Source organism: Schistocerca americana, chromosome 10 (assembly GCF_021461395.2).
Source record: "Schistocerca americana isolate TAMUIC-IGC-003095 chromosome 10, iqSchAmer2.1, whole genome shotgun sequence".
Taxonomy (NCBI): Eukaryota; Metazoa; Arthropoda; class Insecta; order Orthoptera; family Acrididae; genus Schistocerca; species Schistocerca americana.
In genome coordinates, this window is record NC_060128.1 from 192,360,709 (window position 1) to 192,380,866 (window position 20,158).

Genomic DNA, 20,158 nt, shown 5'->3' on the forward strand with positions numbered 1-20,158 from the left:
GGAGGAGGAGGAGGAGGAGGAGGAGAAGAAGAAGAAGAAGAGCCATGGAAGGCACAGCACATCAATCTTCGCACATTCATTTAAAACGCTTCATATTCTTCCATTACCGTGATTATATATCTTAGAAACTACAATGTTCACAAAGAAAATAATAGATGACAACAGCAAGATTGCTTCAAACAACCAAAATATCCATTCATACAACACAAGGAATAACAACGATTTACATGTGCAGTTTGCACATACGGTACTAAAACAAAAAGGAGCCCCTGCAAACAGAAAAAGAACTCTACAACAAAATACCTAAAAAATTAAGGCAACAACTAGCTCGCAAAAATTCAGAACTGCAGTCAGTGACTACCTACTACAGAATAGCTCCTCAAGTGGTGATGGATTTTTATCTACTATGTAAATATGTGAAAAACTTTAAATAGTTTATATTAACAGAATCTTCCGTCGGTTCTTGGTAGAACAACATTATAATAATAAATGAAAAGCACCAGTTTGTTTTTGTTCTACAATATTGTAGAACAAAAGCAAACTGTTGCTTTTCATTTATTATTAAATAGTTTATACAACTAAGGCCAAAATAAGAAATGTGTATGTATAAATTTATTTGTGTATTCTGCAAATGTGTAAGCTGTCATACCTGTGTGTGTGTGTGTGTGTGTGTGTGTGTGTGTGTGTGTGTGTGTGTGTAAAATTTATTTGTGTATTTGTGGACTGTGTTACATCCTGTAAACCATACAACAGTTTCTGTTCAAAATTTATTGCAATTTTTGGACTTGTCCTATACCACTATGTACCCCTGTACAATGTATGATGCACAGAACCAATAAATATACAATACAATACAATACAATAATACATCAGGTAAACATTTGTATGCTAACCAACAGGTACGCCATAGCAAAAAATAGCTTGTAATTTTTCCAGTTTTTTAACATTATGAAACATTCTGATTTATTTTGTAGGCAATGTTTTATCCAAAATACATCATTCTCACAAAAACTAGGCACATTACAAATGACACCAAAATTCCCCAAAACTGCATCTAATGACTGCATATTACATCAACTGCTAGCCGCAGATTCGATGTGTGCGCTATGCTTATCCGCGAGCACGGCCACTATCTTGCTCTCTATCTCGACACCGGCCGACTGCTCCTCTGGTGAGAGTAGTATTTCCTTTTCACTGTCTGGTGTTATAATCAGCACTCTGTACTTTCTGGTGTTCAGAATATTTCCAATCACCATCTGAAACAATGTGGAGACTGTATCAGGGCTCAGGACATTTAACAGCTGAGAAGTTATCGTTTATTGCACATTTAAGATATGTGAAGTGTACAACAGGGATCGTAGTACATCTTATTATACGTCTACAATGCTGTCAGTTCTCAGGATGAGGAACCATTGTAAAGTAAACTAATCAGAGTCTGTGTCCGTATGGGTTAAAGGTGCTCTGAACTGTGCTAAGATTAAAGTTGTTGGTGATGTCACACATTATTACAGGAACTGAAATAAAGTATTTATCCTTTCCTTATCTCATATATAAGTGCATTATAAAAGGTATCTGAACTTTCAAGCAGTTTCTTTATGTAATTGTCCTGTAGTAGGGGTAATATAGTAACTGCAAAGAAATACTTTTCTTGAAGCTCAGGGAAAAAACAATTTTAATCATCATAAATAACCTGTACCGTTCTTACACACAATATTGTTCCACAGATTTCATCAAAAAGTAGAGCCTTCCAGTACGAAAAACAAGTCAAATTTTACATTAATAGGCAGAAGGAGCTACTGCAGTATGCTTCTCTGAAGTATACTAATTTATTTATTTATATTAATATAATAGAGGGAAACATTCCATGTGGGAAAATTATTTATTTATTTATCTTACAGCTCGAAACATGTATTTAACATGCATGGGCAATGTTACAACAATTACATTTAGATTATTGATACACAATATATATAGATTACATGCTATTAAGTAAAAGATTATATAAGTATATTTAACATAGCATTCCTGAGGTCAAATCATGTCAGCACCATACTGTATGGGCACTTCAATATAAGCCATTTTTTTATCTCATTTTTAAAAATTCTACCAGACAGCTGTTTCAGGTTGTTTGGCAGAGAATTATAAAATATTGCTCCCTTAATGAATGGGGTATTTGTTGTTAGATTCAATCTTCTACTCACCATATGAAAGTCTGATTTGTGTCTTGTACCGTAATCATGGCTTTCCATATTCCTGTTTGTCCCTTTTTTGTCTTTTTTCACTAATAATATTGATTGAAACATATATACTGCATAGACAGTCATAATATTAAAATTAATAAACAGGTTTTTGCATGAAGTTCTGGGTCTTACTTTTGCCATAGTTCTTATTACTCTTTTCTGCAATACAAATACCCTTCTTATATAGTATTGGCTACACCCACCCCACAATACAATTCCATAAGATAGATGGGGATACACCAACCCAAAATACGCTATTTTTATTGCTTCAATATCTAGATATTGAACTAATCTCCTAAGTAAATACAGACTAGATGTTATTTTACCACAGACATGATGTATTTGCTGATTCCACGAAAGTCTGTCATCTATATATATCCCCAGAAATTTACATTATGAACAGGTATTTTCCTGAATGTCCTCATTTACAACAGTATTTTTATTTGAGCCACTTGTCTTAAAATAAATTAAATTAGTTTTGTTAATATTGACACTCAGGTTTTCTTTTTCAAAATGTGTTTGGGCTTTTTCTAGGCAATCATTACTACGTGCCCAGCAAACCCCAGAGATGTCATCAGCATACATAGTAATACGATGACTGGTGTCTAATACATATTATCACTCGTGGTAATGTGCTCACATTACTTAATTGCTCAGCTGATTTTTTTACATAATATTTCATACTAAGCATTTATATAACTTAACAGATTTCAGATAACATCATCAGCTGCCTGTGTGCAGAAAAAGATAAACAAGAAGTTCAGGTATGTTTGCTCTTTGTATAATAGCTGGTCCTGGAAACAAATGACTCAACCTGCTGAAATATTTTGCATATTTCCATTGAGTAATGTCTTATGGAATAGTTTTCTGGGGTAACTCATCACTCAGGAAGGAACTATTCACTGCACTAAAGTGAGCAGTGCAAACAATGTGTGGTGTTCCCCAGCAGTTGTCACATAGGAACCTCTTCAAGGAGATGAGCATCTCAACTGCACTGCCACAACACAGATTCGCTGATGAAATTCATCATAAATAATCCATCACAGTTTGAGAAGAACAGTGATATTCACACCTACAACACTAGAGGAAAAAAAATGACCGTTGCTACCTATTATTACAGCTTCCTGTCCGGTAAGTTTCCCTGACCTCGGGGTTCTGGGTCACTTTACCATACCTCTCCCAATTTCCTAAACTTCACCACTCCTTTTCCTTCATCCAACTTCCTTCGACTTCAACTTGTCTATCAGAAGGACCCACGGTTCCAAAAGCTTGCATACTTCCTTAACTTTTGTATGTGTTTGCTCCTGCCACAGTCTGTTGAGTAGATTTCTTTATCTGTTCAATTACACTACATTTAAAAACGTACACCACTAATGACATTCTGATAGCTCAAAGGCCCATTTACACTGAGTTCGAAACATGTTCTGCAACGTTTGCAGCTACTACTGGGCTATCGACATTTCCAACGTGCTGCGACCACGAAAATGGCGTCCCGTAGCTGCGTCAGCACAGATCGAAGGAATATCACTCCCGGTCTGCTACTACTAAATGCTGCTACGCAGTGCTAGTGTTTGTTTCTGCTATTGTGTGTAGTGTTGCACGTCATCTTACGTTGCATCGTTTATTCCTATTTGAAAATGGAGTGGACGAGAAATAAAATATAAGAACTTGTCACACACTACGGACCAGAAGAGTGCCTCGGGAATGTATGAAGTACCATTTACAAAAATACTCAAGTCGTGCGTTATTATCTACAAAAAATCACTGCACTACTTGGAACCAGTAATAGTGATGTGGATAGTAAAACAGGTGTTTTATATTTAAGTACAGACACAAGAAATGAAAAATTGAAGATAGGAAGAAAACTGAATTACCTTCACATATTTGTTCAACCAAAGCTCACACACTACAGGAACTATATGAGATATGGTTGGCTTGGAAATGTGGAATACATATGCAAGGCTTTCACTGGAATCTGCAGTTGCCAAAAATGAAGAGTAACAGCAAGTCTTTGCTTCACAGGAACTGCTTTTCTGAAGTTTGTGTCTTTCTTTTAAAAAAACTGGCTCCATAACATTCATTAGAATTTCAGAATGAAACGGCAACATCCTAGTGAAGTCGCAAAAACTAGAACCATCTTTCAAATGCAGCTCACACAGCCTGTCATTCTCACCACGTCTTCTACAGTACGTTACTGTCCGTGGAAGACAACTACGCTTCTCGGTCCGCTTATTTCGTCAAGTATTATTAATTACCATTAATTCTTCCTCTTCACTTGTTGTAGTATAGCTCTCGATGTGAACACACAATGTGAAACTTCGAACTTTGGTACCAGTTCAGCGTAGCAGACGCTCCAAATACATATGTAGAAATGTTTGTCACTAGAGAAGACGGGAATGTGAAAAATTAACATTGCTGTCAAAATATAGCAGCCTTCAATGGAATAATATTATGAACTGAAACATGTTTTAAGTTCAGTGCAAATGTGAGTTAAGGCAGCACAGTTTAGTCATCAAAGAAGCAATAGAGTCAGCTTCTCACCAGTACACCCTCCTCCACTGCATCGACTCACCTTGTGTTTGTACCTCTCCAGAGCATTTTTCGCCTTTGGCACCAGCAGCCCCTCATCGGTTTCCAGCTTGAATGAGACGATGTAGGTGCTCACCGCCCACTTTGTTGCCACCTCTCTCAGAATCTTTGGGGCTACACGTAGCTGGATTTTTGGACTGCCACCAGATGACTGAATTTTATGTTCGGGCTGCAAATCAAAATTATATTCCAATAAATTTCTCTGTAAATCCACTAAAAGGTATTTTCCTTCTCTTTGGAAAATTATAAGAATGTTGAAAAAAAAAACAATGTCACAGGAGGAAAAGGGAACATTATTTTGTCTGGTGTGTCCCTTATATGTGACTCAAAGTACTCACATCTTCTATTAGTACCATAATTTAAAAAAATAATAGTATCCTGTATCCAAGACGATAATCATACCAGACAAAGTAAGCAGGCAAGAATGTTACTTTTTTGTTGGAACAGACTGCAAACAGCCACGATAAGAAATATATTTAATGCAACTGGAGCTGTTATTTATTTAAAATGAATATTCCAGAAAGTAAAAAAATGGGTCGTAATGTCGACGTATGCGCTACTCCAAATATTTGCAAGATAAGCTTTCAATGAGGTGCAAAGATTGGTATAATGATTATAAGTGCGTCAAAATGAAGCACTGAGTAGACATTTCATTGCACAAGTTATCACTAAAAAGTAACAGATTTTCACTAATGCAGAACACACGAATACAGTGAGCATTTACAATTTTTAGCAAGTTTGCTCCTGTTGCTATTTGAGAACAATTTGAGGATGAACTTTACTTCGGGCCATCCGTGCGCTGCTCTCGTTCACGGTATAGCGCAAAAGTTGTCAACGCCTGTGCTCGTACCTTTAATGGTGGCCAATTGGATACAAGCATTTATAGAGATAATGACTTAGCCAGAAAATGAGAAAATACAAATGGATTGCTTTATTTTTACTCAAGTTTTGGCTGGATGTCTATGTTTCTGATGTAAATATAAGTCGGAATACGAAATTTCATTTGTGGTGACGGACACACAAGAGTTATTTACGTTGTGTAGATGGTCCTTTTTTTTAAATTTTTACTATAGGAGCATATTGTCGTTTCTATCATTGACATATCTAGCAATTTGTATGATGAAATTTCACAAATAATTTTTTTTTCTTAAATGTGGAATGTTGTGCTGGTGACAGACAGCAATGTATTATTCGTGTTTTATAGACGGCCCTTTATTAATTTTCTACTTATGCTGCATTTTGTCATTTCTATTATAGATGTATATAGGCAGATTGGCATTTCTTATGTTGAAGCAGTTATTACTGAGCCTGTCTAAATTACGGAAATTTGTTTTGTGACAGTCTGGCGGCAAGTATAGTGAATTCTTGTTCCAATGAGAAACAAATTCCATACGTAGTGTAGCCTGTCGGCTTCTGTCTCAGATTCTTCAGCCGACATCTGTCTGATGGTTTTCTGAAGTTTCACCAGAAGAGTGGCTGGCATTGTCAAAGCTTCAGCCTCATTTGCTAGTGGCAGACCGGAGCCAAGCTCGAGCCACAGACTATATGTACCTGGTGTGCCAACGTCCGAGGGCTTTTCCGTGGTCATTTTCCGTGCAGTTCTCCTCTTGCTACCTGCAACAGTAGTTTGTTGCTGCACAGGAATCCAGGATCTGTTTACCTTGAGGCTTCTTTCAATTTTGATGAAGCTATTCTCGTGTTTGTGTATTTCTATAGCTTCTCTGAACGAGCGGGTGTGGTATCTCTTCTCTACAACTATAACTTTCGTGTCGGCGAATTTTACTATGTGGTCAGCCTCATACAGTGCACGCTATGCCATGGCCCATTTCTCCACCTGCCTCAACCTGCAATGTCACTTATATTCTGTTATATTCTATGATTCTCACATTGGTTGACCGTCCAGTCACTCCGACATAAACATTTCCGCACGTGCATATGTGGTATATTCTCAACATTGCAAGTGAGTTCCTTTTCTTCTTTGCTGATTTGAGACAGTCTTTGATCATCTTTTTCAGTTCGTAAATAGTCTTTACACGGTGTTTGCGCAATATACAGCTGATTCTTTCCATCACTTGGGGAATGTACAGCAGAAAGGCCGTACCTGACATTTCTTTTTCCGATGTGTCACTCTGCCGAGTGTTCGATTCCGTTATACTTCTAATATAGCTTGTGCATTTTCCAGGTGTCGCATTTCGCATATGACGTGCTGCGGATTTGTTTTACTGGTTCGGTTGTAGATACGGGCTATCGCACCCGGTTGTCCACAGAAGCTATAGAAATACACAAACATGAGAATAGCTTCAACAAGAAAGAAGAAAGCCTCAAGATAAACAGATCTCGGATCCCCGTGCTGCAGCGAATGACTGTTGCAGGTAGCAAAAGGAGAACTGCACCAGAAATGACTGCGGAGAAGCCCTCGGGCATTCGTGCATCACGTATGTATGTTATGAGGACCCGAGTTCGGCTCCAGTCCACCACCAATAATGGAGGGTGAAGCCTGGACAATACCAGCCACTCGTGCTGCCAAAAGGTCAGAAAAGTCGTCAGAAAAATGTTGGTTGAAGAACCCAAGACAGAGGCCAACAGGCAGTTTGCAAACAAAGTGTCCACGAAAGCCTTCACAATTTTGTGTTTTGTAGATGGCCTGTTCTTCAGTTTCTGCAACTATGATATGCTGTCATTTCTATTATTCATATATATAGCACTTTATATGGTGAAATATTATTAATACCCGTGGAATGTGGAATGGTGTGTTGGTGATGAACTGTTACAAACAATTCACATTTTATAGAAGACCCATTATTAATTTTTTACTTCTGCTGCATTTTGGCCCTTCTGCTGTCTTATAATTTTCAGTGTGATAGGGTCCGCAGCTGTGATGAATTTTTTGAATGATTTCTTAAACAACTGCTCGAAAGTAACGTGCTCCTAAAATAGCTTGAAACCTCTAATTTATAAGCATAACATGATGTCACAGGAGCAACGACATATATAACAAATTTGCTACCAAAAAATCATCTATGAAATACTTGAAGAAGGCCTAAGGCCGAAATTGCACAATCTTACAGGAAATAAGTAAAATGGCAGCTGAAGGCTTTTTAAAAAATCTGTTATGGTTGTATATACGCAGTTTGGTGTTTTTTATGTTGAACTTGGTATGAGATATGTCTAAATTACAGATATTTTTGTTTTGTGACATTCTGATCAGAAGCAAATTGTATACAATAGTGAATTTTGATTGTGATGAAAGATGAATTACAAGCATTGTGTAGATGACCCTTTCTTTATTTTTTGATGTTACAGCTTACTAGTATTTCTATTACGACCTGTAGCCTATTGATGTCTATATTATGTGGGAATGAGACATTTTGGTTGTGGAAGCAAGAAAAACTGGTTGTGGTGACAGACTCACCCATAGTGTAGCTTGAGGTCAAGGTTAGGTTGGAAGGCAACAGTTTGGCTTTGTGTTGGTGAAGCCAATGAATGTGAAAGCAGAAAAATTAGTTGTGGTGGCAGACTGACCTGTAGCATAGATTGAGGCCTAGGTCAGGTTGGAAGGCAACAGTCTGACTGTGAGTTTGCAAAGCCAATGAATATGGAAGTTGGAAAACTGGTTGTGTTGTCTGACTGACATGTAGTGTCACCCACGGTCTATGCAAGAGCAATGTGTCTCAACCCGTAACAATATTGGTACCGATAAATAGATACTAATGTAGGTTCCATTCAAAGTTTATCTTGTAGTGCACAGATTATTCAGATTGGACCATATCAAAATGGGGTGTGTTTGCATAATGGGGGATATTTCGCCCTAACCAAAAGAAAAATTTACTCGGGCATATTTATTTCCAGAGAGAGTACCTTTTAATTTTCTGACATGAGTGTCTCTCATCACCTTATAACACAACCGTAGACATTAATGCTGCATTTGGTATTCTTGTAAGTAACCTATGATGAGAAATACAAAAACAGATGACTTCAGCCTCTTTTCAGCGAATAATTCAATTTGACTCCACTGCGTTTTCTCATATGGCCTCTGAATGACTTTGCTACAGGAACCTCATCTTTATGGAACATGAAGGCACTGTAGTTAACTGGTGTATGTTGCACGGTTTTATAGTCAGTCTAGGAAGTGTCCAAAGTGTGGTGGGAATGTGACCTTTACTTCTTGTACAAAAAGTACAGATGGCATACAGTGGAGCTGCAAACAGACTCATCGCAGAGTTAGTTGCTACATTAGAAAAAAATTCTTGGTTTCAGGGAAGGAAGTAAAGTATTGTAAAAATTCTACAGTTAACTTATCTCTGGGTCAAAAGGTGCACACACTTTTTTACTGCCAGTGAACTACAATTATCCGAGAAGACAGTAGTGGACTGGAAATGCTTCTTCATAGAAGTAGACCTATGTGGTGAAATGCGCTTCAACAAAAGTGAGAAACTCAGTGGCAATGGAGTCGCTCTTCAGATCAATGAGGCTATGTCTGGAAGAAGAAAATACAGCAGATTGGGGGGGATGAATCCAAAGAGAAACCCACAAATGTTTTTCCAAAGTTGTTCCCAGACATATGAAGAAGGTGCTGCTTCAGGGTCATCAGGAACGACTGTCTTTCCAACTGTTTTAGGTCGTACAGTTGCTTGAATGAGGAAGGATTTGAGCATTTTTCAGTGTACCGAAAAGTGACATTTAGGGATCTCGAAACATGTGGACATGCTAATAGTACTGATGGCACCTGGTCAGCCACGACATCTCTTCACCACATCAGACAGTGCAAAAAACTTTCTGACAGTTACTTGTTCATGTGGCACAAACAGTACTCTCAAAAGCAGGATTTATTTATGCATATCATGAAGAGTGCAGCAGCAGTGTACAATGGTTATTTTCAATAAAATCATGGTCTTATTATTTTTATGTTTTCCATAATTCCTTTGTTGTTCCTATATTTTTATTTTGTTGGAGATGTGGTACATCCATATAACTGCATAAAAGGCTGTTTGTTTTTATCACATGTTTCACTTCCTTTTATTTGTGAAGTTTCATTAGTACCTTTTAACACACAGCCTTTCTTAAATAAAAGGAAGTGGAACCTGTATGTGATAAAAATAAAATATTGTTCCCCTCCCCACAGACAGGTCACATCTCCAGGTTATAATGATACCACTTGTGCTAAATCTTTTATTTGTGTTTTTATGTATCCGTGTTTCTCTGTAAAACTTAAGGTGCATTGTGTAAACAACACGTACAATGCTAATGGATGTTGTGAAAAATGCAATATTTGTTTTGCCCACATTTGAAACCCAAACATCATTCTTATTGGCTACACAAATCAGCCCTTCCACCAACTTACATTTCCATCACCACTCGGGAAGGTATTACCAACATACGCTTTAAGATAAGAGCACTGACAGCCCTCTGTTAAATTTTACCCAATTTGAAACTTTTGTAACTTCGAGTAAACAGTTTTTAATTTTAACACATTGTTTGAAACTGGAGGACTGATTAATGAATGCTTCATGTGAATGAGGAGTTGAACAGTATGTAAAGAAATGTTGTGTTCTCATGATCTACAACAAGCCCACAACAGCTTTTGCACTTACTCACATATGGAAAACATCCAGAAACCATCTTGATTTTGGAGACAGTGCATAATAACTTCATTTTAGCATTGTGTGGTCCATGAATGCACTACAACAAGCAATACAACATGTTCTGACAGTAAAAATGTGCACTGGAGTTGGTTGTAGGGCATTTGAAAATTTGTAGCAAACTGTTTAAAATCAATTGTGAACTTCTGTAAATTTATTGTGGGCCGTTAATGATGTTTTCTGAGCTACTGGAAATATATTACTAACCAACTACATGCTTGTAAAATGGCAAATAAATAACAGCTTATACATGAAAATAAGTAACAAAGTAAAAGCATTTCAAAATGTTGAAACATTCATGTGCATTTTTAATTGAAGTAAAGCATATGTCTGGCAGCTTTTTTTTTTCTTAAATGACCTGTTCTGTTGTCTTTCAGAGAATTGATCTATGTTTCTGGGACACACGTTATACAGATGTCAATACAAATTGTCTTGAGAAGTCAACGTACATGCAGAGGATGAATTATATTATTGGCTTATAAAGTAAACTATATAACTTCAAATGAATCAAAAAACGTAATCGGCATGTTAATACAATCACAATGCTGTCATTAAAATTAAAGCTCTAAAAAAGTTGTGAGCCATCTCAAATAAATTACTTGATAGAGTTCCCATCAAACGGAGAGGGAAATGACTATAATAGCAGCTCTCCAGAATATACAGAATAGGCATAAACTGGTATTATGCAGTCACGCTGTAAGGGGCTGCCACAGATTGAATCTGGTTGTCTATAAGGTATACTCATCCATCCACCCATACATTTTTCATGTTCTGAAGGTCATTAATGAAAGATAAACTTCAGGCACTCACAAAGCTAGACCTCCTCCTGCTTCTGCACTGCAACTATCAGCACATTGTGTGCATCTGCCAATAGTGTGGACAGCTGTTGAAGAGAGCAGTGTTAAATGTGGACTTTACCGCTTCTGTCTCGAACTGGCAGATACGTAAATTCTTCTGTCGACAGACTGAAAATGACCCCACCCCACTGACACTATCAGAGCTCCCAACCACCAAATAAAATGGGAGCAATCAGCCCACAACACTGTGGTGTGGTGCTTACAAGCAGACAGAATCTGTCTGTGCCTATGACAGTGGCAATGTTGTGATGGAAAAGTCACAATTGGTTAGACTGATCTGAATCTGGACTGCTGCCACTTGTTAATGTGTGACGGATCACATTTTCTGGCTCACTGGTACACGTGGGTGCAGCATGTTTGGTGAGAACCACACTGTGCAAAATGAGCATAGAACACCAGCATTATTGTTTGTGAAAAGTTTGCACGCTATTCTCTAGGAGAATTATTCCTTGTGCAGTACACCTACATCCGTACTCTGCAAACCACAGTGGAGTGCACGGCAAAGGATATGTAGCACGTTAGCAATCTCATTTGAAGTGTGGTAAGAATGATTGCTTAAATGTGTCCGTGCAGTCTGTAATTAGTCTAATTTCATCTTAACGGTCCCTACGGGAGCAATATGTTGACAACTGAAGAATTATCTCCAGATTCTTCACATACTACTGGTTCTTGAAACTTCACAAGTAGCCTTTTACAGGATAATTTGAAGCTATCTTCAGATTTTTCAATATCTTTGTGACACTCTCTCGTGGGTCGAACAAACTTGTGGCCACTCCTGTCACCCTTCTTTCTGTACATTCAAATCCCCTGTTAGTCCCATTTGGTATGAGTCATTTACACTTGAGCAATATTCTAAGATAGGAAGCCCAAGTAATTTGTAAGCAGTCTCCTTTGTAGACTGGCTGCATTTTCCCAGGATCTACGCAAAGAACCAAACTCTGCCACCTGCTTTACCTAGAATTAAGTCTATGTGATTGTTCCATTTTGTATTCCTACAAACTGTTACACCTGACATTTGTATGAGTTGACCAATTATAACTGTGACTCACTGATACTGTAATCACGGAACACTACTTTTTTGATTTTGAGAACCGTACAATTTTACGTTTCTGAACATCTGAGCCAACCCACCAAGCTTTGCACCACTTTGAAATGCTACCAAGGTCTGACTGAATATTTTCACAGATTTTTTTCAGACAGTACTTCATTACAGATAATTGTATCATATGCAGAAAATTTGGGGTTTCTATTAATATATCCATTCAAGATGACATTGCTGCATCCTCCCTAGCAAGAAATCCTAAATCCCTTAACCAATTTTGTTCAATACCACACACAATCGTACTTTTGATAATAAGTGTAAGTGTGTTACTGAGTCAAATGCTTTTCACACATCAACAAATACTGCATCTACATGACTGCGTCAATCCGTGACTTTCAGGATGTCGTGTGAGAAAAGTGTGAATTTGGCTTCACTTGACCAATGTTTTCTGAATTCATGATGGTTTGTACAGAAGATATCATGCTGTTCAAGATACATCAATACATTTGAGCTCAGAAGAGAGATTCTACAACAATTGGATGTCACGGATATTCGATGGTAGTTTTGTGGATCACTCTTGCTACCTTTCTTATAGATGTGTGTGACTAGTGCTTTCTTCCCAATAGTGGGCACAGTATTTTATCCGAGGGATATATAGTACACTACTGGCCATTAAAATTGCTACACCAAGAAGAAATGTAGATGATAAACGGGTATTCATTGGACAAATATATTATACTAGAACTGACATGCGATTACATTTTCACGCAATTTGGGTGCACAGATTCTGTGAAATCAGTACTCAGAACAACCACCTCTGGCCATAATAACAGCCTTAATATGCCTGGGCATTGAGTCAAACAGAGCTTGGATGGCATGTACAGGTACAGCTGCCCATGCAGCTTCAACACGATACCACAGTTCATCAAGAGTAGTGACTGGTGTGTTGTGACGAGCCAGTTGCTCGGCCACCATTGACCAGACGTTTTCAATTGGTGAGAGATCTGGAGAATGTGCTGGCCATGGCAGCAGTCGAACAATTTCTCTATCCAGAAAGGCCTGTACAGGACCTGCAACATGCGGTCGTGCATTATACTGCTGAAATGTAGGATTTCGCAGGGATCGAATTAAGGGTAGAGCCATGGGTCATAACACATATGAAATGTATCATCCACTGTTCAAAGTGCCGTCAATGCGAACAAGAGGTGACCAAGACGTGTAACCAATGGCACCCCATACCATCACGCCGAGTGACACGCCAGTATGGCGATGATGAATACACGCTTCCAATGTGCGTTCACCGCAATGTCGCCAAACACGGATGCGACAATCATGATGTGCCGTAAACAGAACCTGGATTCATTCAGGGGAGGGGTGAATGCCGTTTTGCCATTCATGCACCCAGGTTCATCATTGAGTACACCATCGCAGGCACTCCTGTCTGTGATGCAGTGTCAAGGGTAACCGCAGCCACGGTCTCCGAGCTGACAGCCCATGCTGCTGCAAATGTCATCAAACTGTTTGTGCAGATGGTTGTTGACTTGCAAACGTCCCCATCTGTTGACTCAGGGATCGAGACGTGGCTGCACGATCACTTACAGCCATGTGGATAAGATGCCTGTCATCTCAACTGCTAGTGATATGTGGCCGTTGGGATCCAGCATAGCTTTCCATATTATCCTCCTGAACCCACCGACTCCATATTCTGCTAACAGTCATTGGATCTTGACCAATGCGAGCAGCAATGTCGCGATACGATAAACCGCAATGGCGATAGGGTACAATCCGGCATTTATCAAAGTCGGAAAAGTGATGGTATGCATTTCTCCTCCTTACACGAGGCATCACAACAATGTTTCACCAGGCAATGCCGGTCAACTGCTGTTTGTGTATGAGAAATCAGTTGGAAACTTTCCTCATGTCAGCACGTTGTAGGTGTCGCCACCAGTGCCAACCTTGTGTAAATGCTCTGAAAAGCTTATCAGTTGCATATCACAGCATCTTCTTCCTGTCGGTTAAATTTCACGTCTATAGCACATCATCTTCATGGTGTAGCAATTTTAATGGCCAGTAGTGTAGATCATGGCTGAAGGGGACTAACTCAGCTGCAAATCTGGTAAAGAATCTGACAGGGATTCCACTCTGTCCTGGATCTTTGTTTAATCTTAACGATTTCAACTATTTCTCAACACCACTGACACTAATATCTACACCACTAATCTTTGCAGAGGTGCGAGACAAAAATTGGGACAATACCCCTCGAGTTTCAATTGTAATGGTATAATTGGACACAGAATTCAGCATTTCTGCATTTTCTCTGCTAGCCTCAATTTCACTTCCTGTCTCATCTGTGAGTATCTGGACACTAACTTTGGTACCACCAACACCCTTCACGTATGACCAGAATTTCTTTGGATTCTTTATGAGATTTGTTCAAAAATATTCTGTTACAGTACTCACTGAAGGCTTCACACATTGCCTTCTTGACAGCCAAACATGTTTCATTCAATATTTCCTCTGTTTTACACTTATGCTATAGTCTCTGTTTCTTTAAAGTGACTGCATACCATGGAGGGTCCGTTTCCTACAATAAATTGTTCTTCTAAATGTGAGCCATAATTTTTTTCCACATGGTCCTCTTAAGAGCTAACTTTTATGAGTTCCTTACTGGGATACAACACTGCTGCCTTTTTACAGAGTTTGCTGAAAATATGTGTCCTTCTACTTGCTTTAGTTGCCCTTTGTCTTTTTGTACCCATTGTCGCTACAATTGCCTCACAGTCACACCCACCATTCCCTAGTTTCTATGAAAAGAGCCTAATAACTGCTAATAAATCCAACAGATTCCCATACCCGCCAGTATAGCTGTTTGTGGGATGGTTAGGTGCACCAGCCCCTGGCAGACTAACGGTGACAGCTGGTGCGCCAGTGACCTGGATGTGTAGCGTAGGTGGTTTCCCACATCCCACTTTGTGAATACTGAGCTGCTTCTCAAGTCCCATCTCAGTTCATGATTTGAAAACTTTTGCTCAATTTTACATGAATAACACTACACATAGGCAGTTGGGGTGGCAACAGGAAGAGCATATCAACATCCCTTAAATTAAGCATGTCAAATCCGTAAACAACCGTCCCAGCCCGGTGCCGATATGGCTCAAAGGAACAGGGAAAGAAGAAGAAATCCAATATAATTCCATCAAGAGAGCACTTATGAACCACTTGTTCTAGATAGTGCTCAGAGAATGCATTTAATAATGTTTCGCAGATCACTTAAGAAACAGAATTTTTTTTCCAATTGATTGTTGGCCAATAAAAGTCTCTTCCGATATGACAGTATGGTCGGGTACTTACACACTAGCAAACTGAGGTTTTCTCTAAAGTTTTTGATTACATCAGGAGTTGTGTTCTGGTGGTCGCCTGAAGGCTCCAATTACCACGTTGTGCCCACCCCTAACATTGAGTCTTGCCCAAATTATATCATATGCAGCTTTAATTTCTACCTTGGTGGATTTGAGTTTGTCTACTGCAAAAAAAAAAAAAAAAAAACACCTCTGTTTACCATTACCCTATCATTTTAATATATACTTAAATTTTCCCCAAAAATCTCTCTGCTGCCAATTCAACAGCTTCCTGTACCTCATATCCTAGTATAATACGAACTCCACATCCCTGGCACTTTGTTGTGGATTTTTTAGCAGTTAACCATTAGGATTTTGACACAATTGATCGTAGAGGGCATTCTCACACTGCCCGGTCGCCTACACCTATTGTTATCAGCACTGGACAGAGTTGCCAAATTAAAAAAAACCTCTTAGGTGCAACCCCCCCCCCCCCCCCCCCCTCATCACCCATCTCACACACTCTAATACAAAAAAATATATATTATAATAAAAACTAGTGTGTGTGGCTTTTTAGATATACTGAATTAATGAGATTATTTTTTCGGCACTCAGACAAGTGCAATAAGCTGGGCAATGCCTGGTAACGAGTAAGGTATCCTTTTATATTAGTTTCAAATAAATGAAATTGTCTTTCTCTTGTGGTATATTTATGCTCATCAATTAATAATATTATGTCCAACCGCCGCATTCACCTACAAAATCTACGTTAATCGGATCTTCGTAAATTTTCCAAAGTACACAGGTGGGCTTCAGTTACCTTTATTACATTACTACTTGAAATAATAACTTGTACAATCTTTCAGTTAATAAAATAATACTATATTCTTCTGTTCGATGCACACAGAAAATACATACTCTTCACTTATTCATATCGCCCAAAATGGCTACCTCCATTCACTAGCAGAGAGCAAGTCCTTCCTCCTACAGAGGGAAAGGAAAAACATCTGCGTTTTTAACATTTGAAAATCAAAAATATACGACAGTAGCCACAGTCTCTATGCTGGGCTACCGCTTCACCTTTTCTCTTTGTCTTTACAGAAAACGAAAAGAAATGCATAAGGTTCATCATAAAACACACACACACACACACACACACACACACACACACACACACACAGAGAGAGAGAGAGAGAGAGAGAGAGAGAGAGAGAGAGAGAGAGAGTCAGGATATCAGCCTCAGCCTCTGATGTGTAGTGCACACCCAGCCTAGTCAAGGTTGTCGCAACCTAGCTTGCTGCAAACTTTTGAAGTCTCTAGTCCAGTCCTCAATTTAGAGCTGTGGGAGCACGATAACTTCTGGGGACAATGCTGCAGACTGTGAGCTTTCTCTACTAGTCTCTGGAATGGTCCACGTGTGATCTCAGAGCCCAGACAACAGGAATCATATGTTCCAATGTGCACCACATTCTTCACCTGATTGCACCCCCTTCTCTCAACGGCTGCCAATCACAGTCTATGCCGAATAACAACCCCAGGCATAAACATTGATTGTATCTGGTGTTCCTTCCCATCCTGTGCTGCTATTTCCGTGAGGAGTATCATTATTTGCTGTATATTTGAACACCGGTGATTATCATATTAACTAATCCCACAAACAACCTGTGTAATAAACAAAAGCACATAAGTTCTTTTGGAAATATGTATTACGTGTTTTAGTTTTGCAGGCATGTCCCACGTCCTCCAGGATTCCGTCAGTGTAAGTCTGTGGAACAGACAGTGTACTTTATCTAACCTGATCAACAAAAGACCATGATTCTTTACAGATATACCTATTAAAGGGGCATGATAGTGCCATCTCCAGTTGTCTATACTCCAGTACAGCACAGAAGGGCATACACAAGAGCAGTGATGGTATTACAATAATTCAACAGTACAAATTTTTCAGATGTGAGGTAAAGAATGTTATACTTTATCAATAATAACTAGTGGCATTTAACCACTTAAATCGTATGTTACACAATTCAACAATGCACTTTGACAGATCTTGCTCTCCTCATCAGGTTGTCAACACCTGACACATATTATTAAAACTTGAACAACAGCTTTGTATCCTTCACAAAATAAAATACACAGGACTATGAGTCCTTCTCTTATACTAAAATCATTCACTTCTGTCTTCGTCAGTCTCGTACACACGGCTACTGTGCATCGGACAATGTCCCCTTCGTCAGCTGTGCTTCCAAGAGTGTTCAGTTGACACTTATCATGGCTTAGTTGTGAGCTGCTGTGCCCGACGTATCACTGCATGGTAACAGAGTGTGATGAGGACAGAAGTGTACAATTCTAATGTGACTAGGAACTGTAGTCCAAATATTTTTTAACTTGATAAATACTGTTGATTTTTCTTAAATAAAGTGCTGAATGCTATCAATTATATCTGATTACAAGGACTATATTCATGATATGCTACAGCAAATTGGAACATCAAAAAGAAAGAATCAGTAGCTCATTTGACCAGTTTACTGTTTCATAAATCTTTCACCCTTACCATCTCTTTCGCAGGAACATAGAAGTCAGCCACAGCAGCAGCCATATACAACATCACACGGTTACCGAGAGGTTGTACAGCATCACATGCAGCATGGACCAACCAAGCGTAGTCAGAGAGGGTTTTGAACTGAACTCCCAAAAATCTGTTTGACTCTATTGCATTGTGGTAGTCTTGCAGCACTGGCAACAGCTTTGGTATGACCTCCGTACGCACTGCGTAACACATTCAGAAACTAATTATAGTGAGTCAGAAACCTGTATTCATTACTGACTGTTTGCACTGAGACACTTACTGATACATAATAATACTACAGACAATAAACGCACTTAAAATCTTAAAAAATCAAAGAAAATGTTGTGAAGTGGAGGCTAAAACAGTTGCACGAAAGCTGATTGTATATTTGCACTAAAATATAATCAACAACATAAGCAAACAGAAATGTCATAATTTATTATGGACTAACAGCATTCACTTGTGTATCTAGTTCCTGGTAGCCAATAAGATGAATGTATCTCTAACTTTATGTGCTAGTATGAAATCACAACTATGTACATTAAAGTTACTACTGTCGGGCACTAGTTAATCTGGGAAAGAATGGGACAGAAAATCAGTATGGCTCTTTTGAGGAAAACATTACATTTGTCTGAAGATATATGGGGAAACTGCAGTGAGCATTAAGCAGGATTGGCAGACTCTGATTTGCAACCGGCTCTTAAAATATAAGTGTTACTGTATCTTAATGACGGTGCCATTTCACAGGATACTTCTGTTATACCCTTTCCTACTTGTTACATCATTTATATTAACACTGGACAACTTACAATGCACACTTCAATAAACTGAGATATGTAACTTGTGTAGTATGACGGTGGATAACAAATCACAATGAATCGTGGAGTAGGAAAAATAATGTAGCCTGAGAAGTTTTTGTATGCCTCTCACACACGAAAACGTCTATAACAACTGTTCTTTGTTACAGTCTCCCATGGTTTTCAGTTTGTCTGAGCATACATTATTCATTGTTCCTGTAGGTAAAAAAAACGGCTTAAAAACGTTGCAGATCACTATCACGGATGAGAAGTCAATCAACTAACCTGCTATATTTGTGTTTTCTCCTTCGTAAGAAATGTCTAGTGCATCAAGTAAGGTATGTCCTGGGAAATGTCGAGTAAATGGTTCCAAGGAGCCTGACCTAAACAGAACAAAATAAAAACTGTTGCACTTGAAACTGCCGGAGAAAAATATTTGATCTTTGAATTAGCAAGTTATGATGCTACACAACCTGTACAAGAAAATAACAGCATATCCGCTTTTCAGAAAGTATTCAGCAGACGATGCCCCTCTAGTGCCGGCGCTAAAATTGTCAACAAATCGGACGGTATTTTGTTCCAGCGGCACCGTTGTACCCCCAGACTGCAAAATAAAAGTTTATCTGAGCAAACACTACGACAAATACTATCAGTGTCAATATTGGCCAGGTCCCGTACCGTGATCAAAACAATTTTTGTTTTCAAATTGGTGTGGTGCTGACAGAAGTCTTTCATTCGTTTCGATTGCTTATCATAATCGGATGGCTTGGGATTTGTCGCGAAAAATTCATCGCAGGTATCGACGCCTTCTACTTTATCTCCCATTATTGCGCAACTGTCTTCACAATTTATATCTCCACCCAAACGATACAACCCACTTGAGGCAACAAACTAGTGCGAATTATACGTTTGTAGTTTGTACCTTGCTCGCAGCATGTTGACATAACAATTAACAAGAGAATACCTACAGTACCAACATAGCGACACTAGATATCAAAACATGCTAGATATCAAAACAAGTAATTTAAAAATATGTGCTACTGTCAACCATCTTAATTGGCTTGTAAATACGTAAAATAACAAGTACTGC

At 38.7% G+C, this 20,158-nt stretch overlaps 1 protein-coding gene across 1 annotated transcript; it reads right to left on the bottom strand.

The window, feature by feature from the left end:
• Positions 1-766: 766 nt before the first annotated feature.
• Positions 767-19,981, bottom strand: LOC124552551 (phosphopantothenate--cysteine ligase). Its single transcript, XM_047126869.1, has 6 exons — positions 19,747-19,981; positions 19,542-19,672; positions 19,354-19,451; positions 18,257-18,471; positions 4,813-4,998; positions 767-1,256 (listed from the first exon to the last, which is right to left on the bottom strand). The coding sequence occupies exons 1-6, from the start codon at positions 19,891-19,893 to the stop codon at positions 1,074-1,076; spliced, it is 960 nt and encodes a 319-aa protein (XP_046982825.1). The 5' UTR covers positions 19,894-19,981; the 3' UTR covers positions 767-1,073.
• Positions 19,982-20,158: the final 177 nt, after the last annotated feature.

Excerpts from the sequence above, each read along its gene's own strand:
- LOC124552551 (XM_047126869.1), bottom strand. The coding sequence starts at position 19,893 with ATGGGAGATAAAGTAGAAGGCGTCGATACCTGCGATGAATTTTTCGCG. Across the intron at positions 19,452-19,541 it reads GCTGTTATTTTCTTGTACAG|GTCAGGCTCCTTGGAACCAT; the intron begins GTTGTGTAGCAT and ends TGTTCTGTTTAG. Across the intron at positions 1,257-4,812 it reads TGGAGAGGTACAAACACAAG|ATGGTGATTGGAAATATTCT; the intron begins GTGAGTCGATGC and ends ACATTGTTTCAG.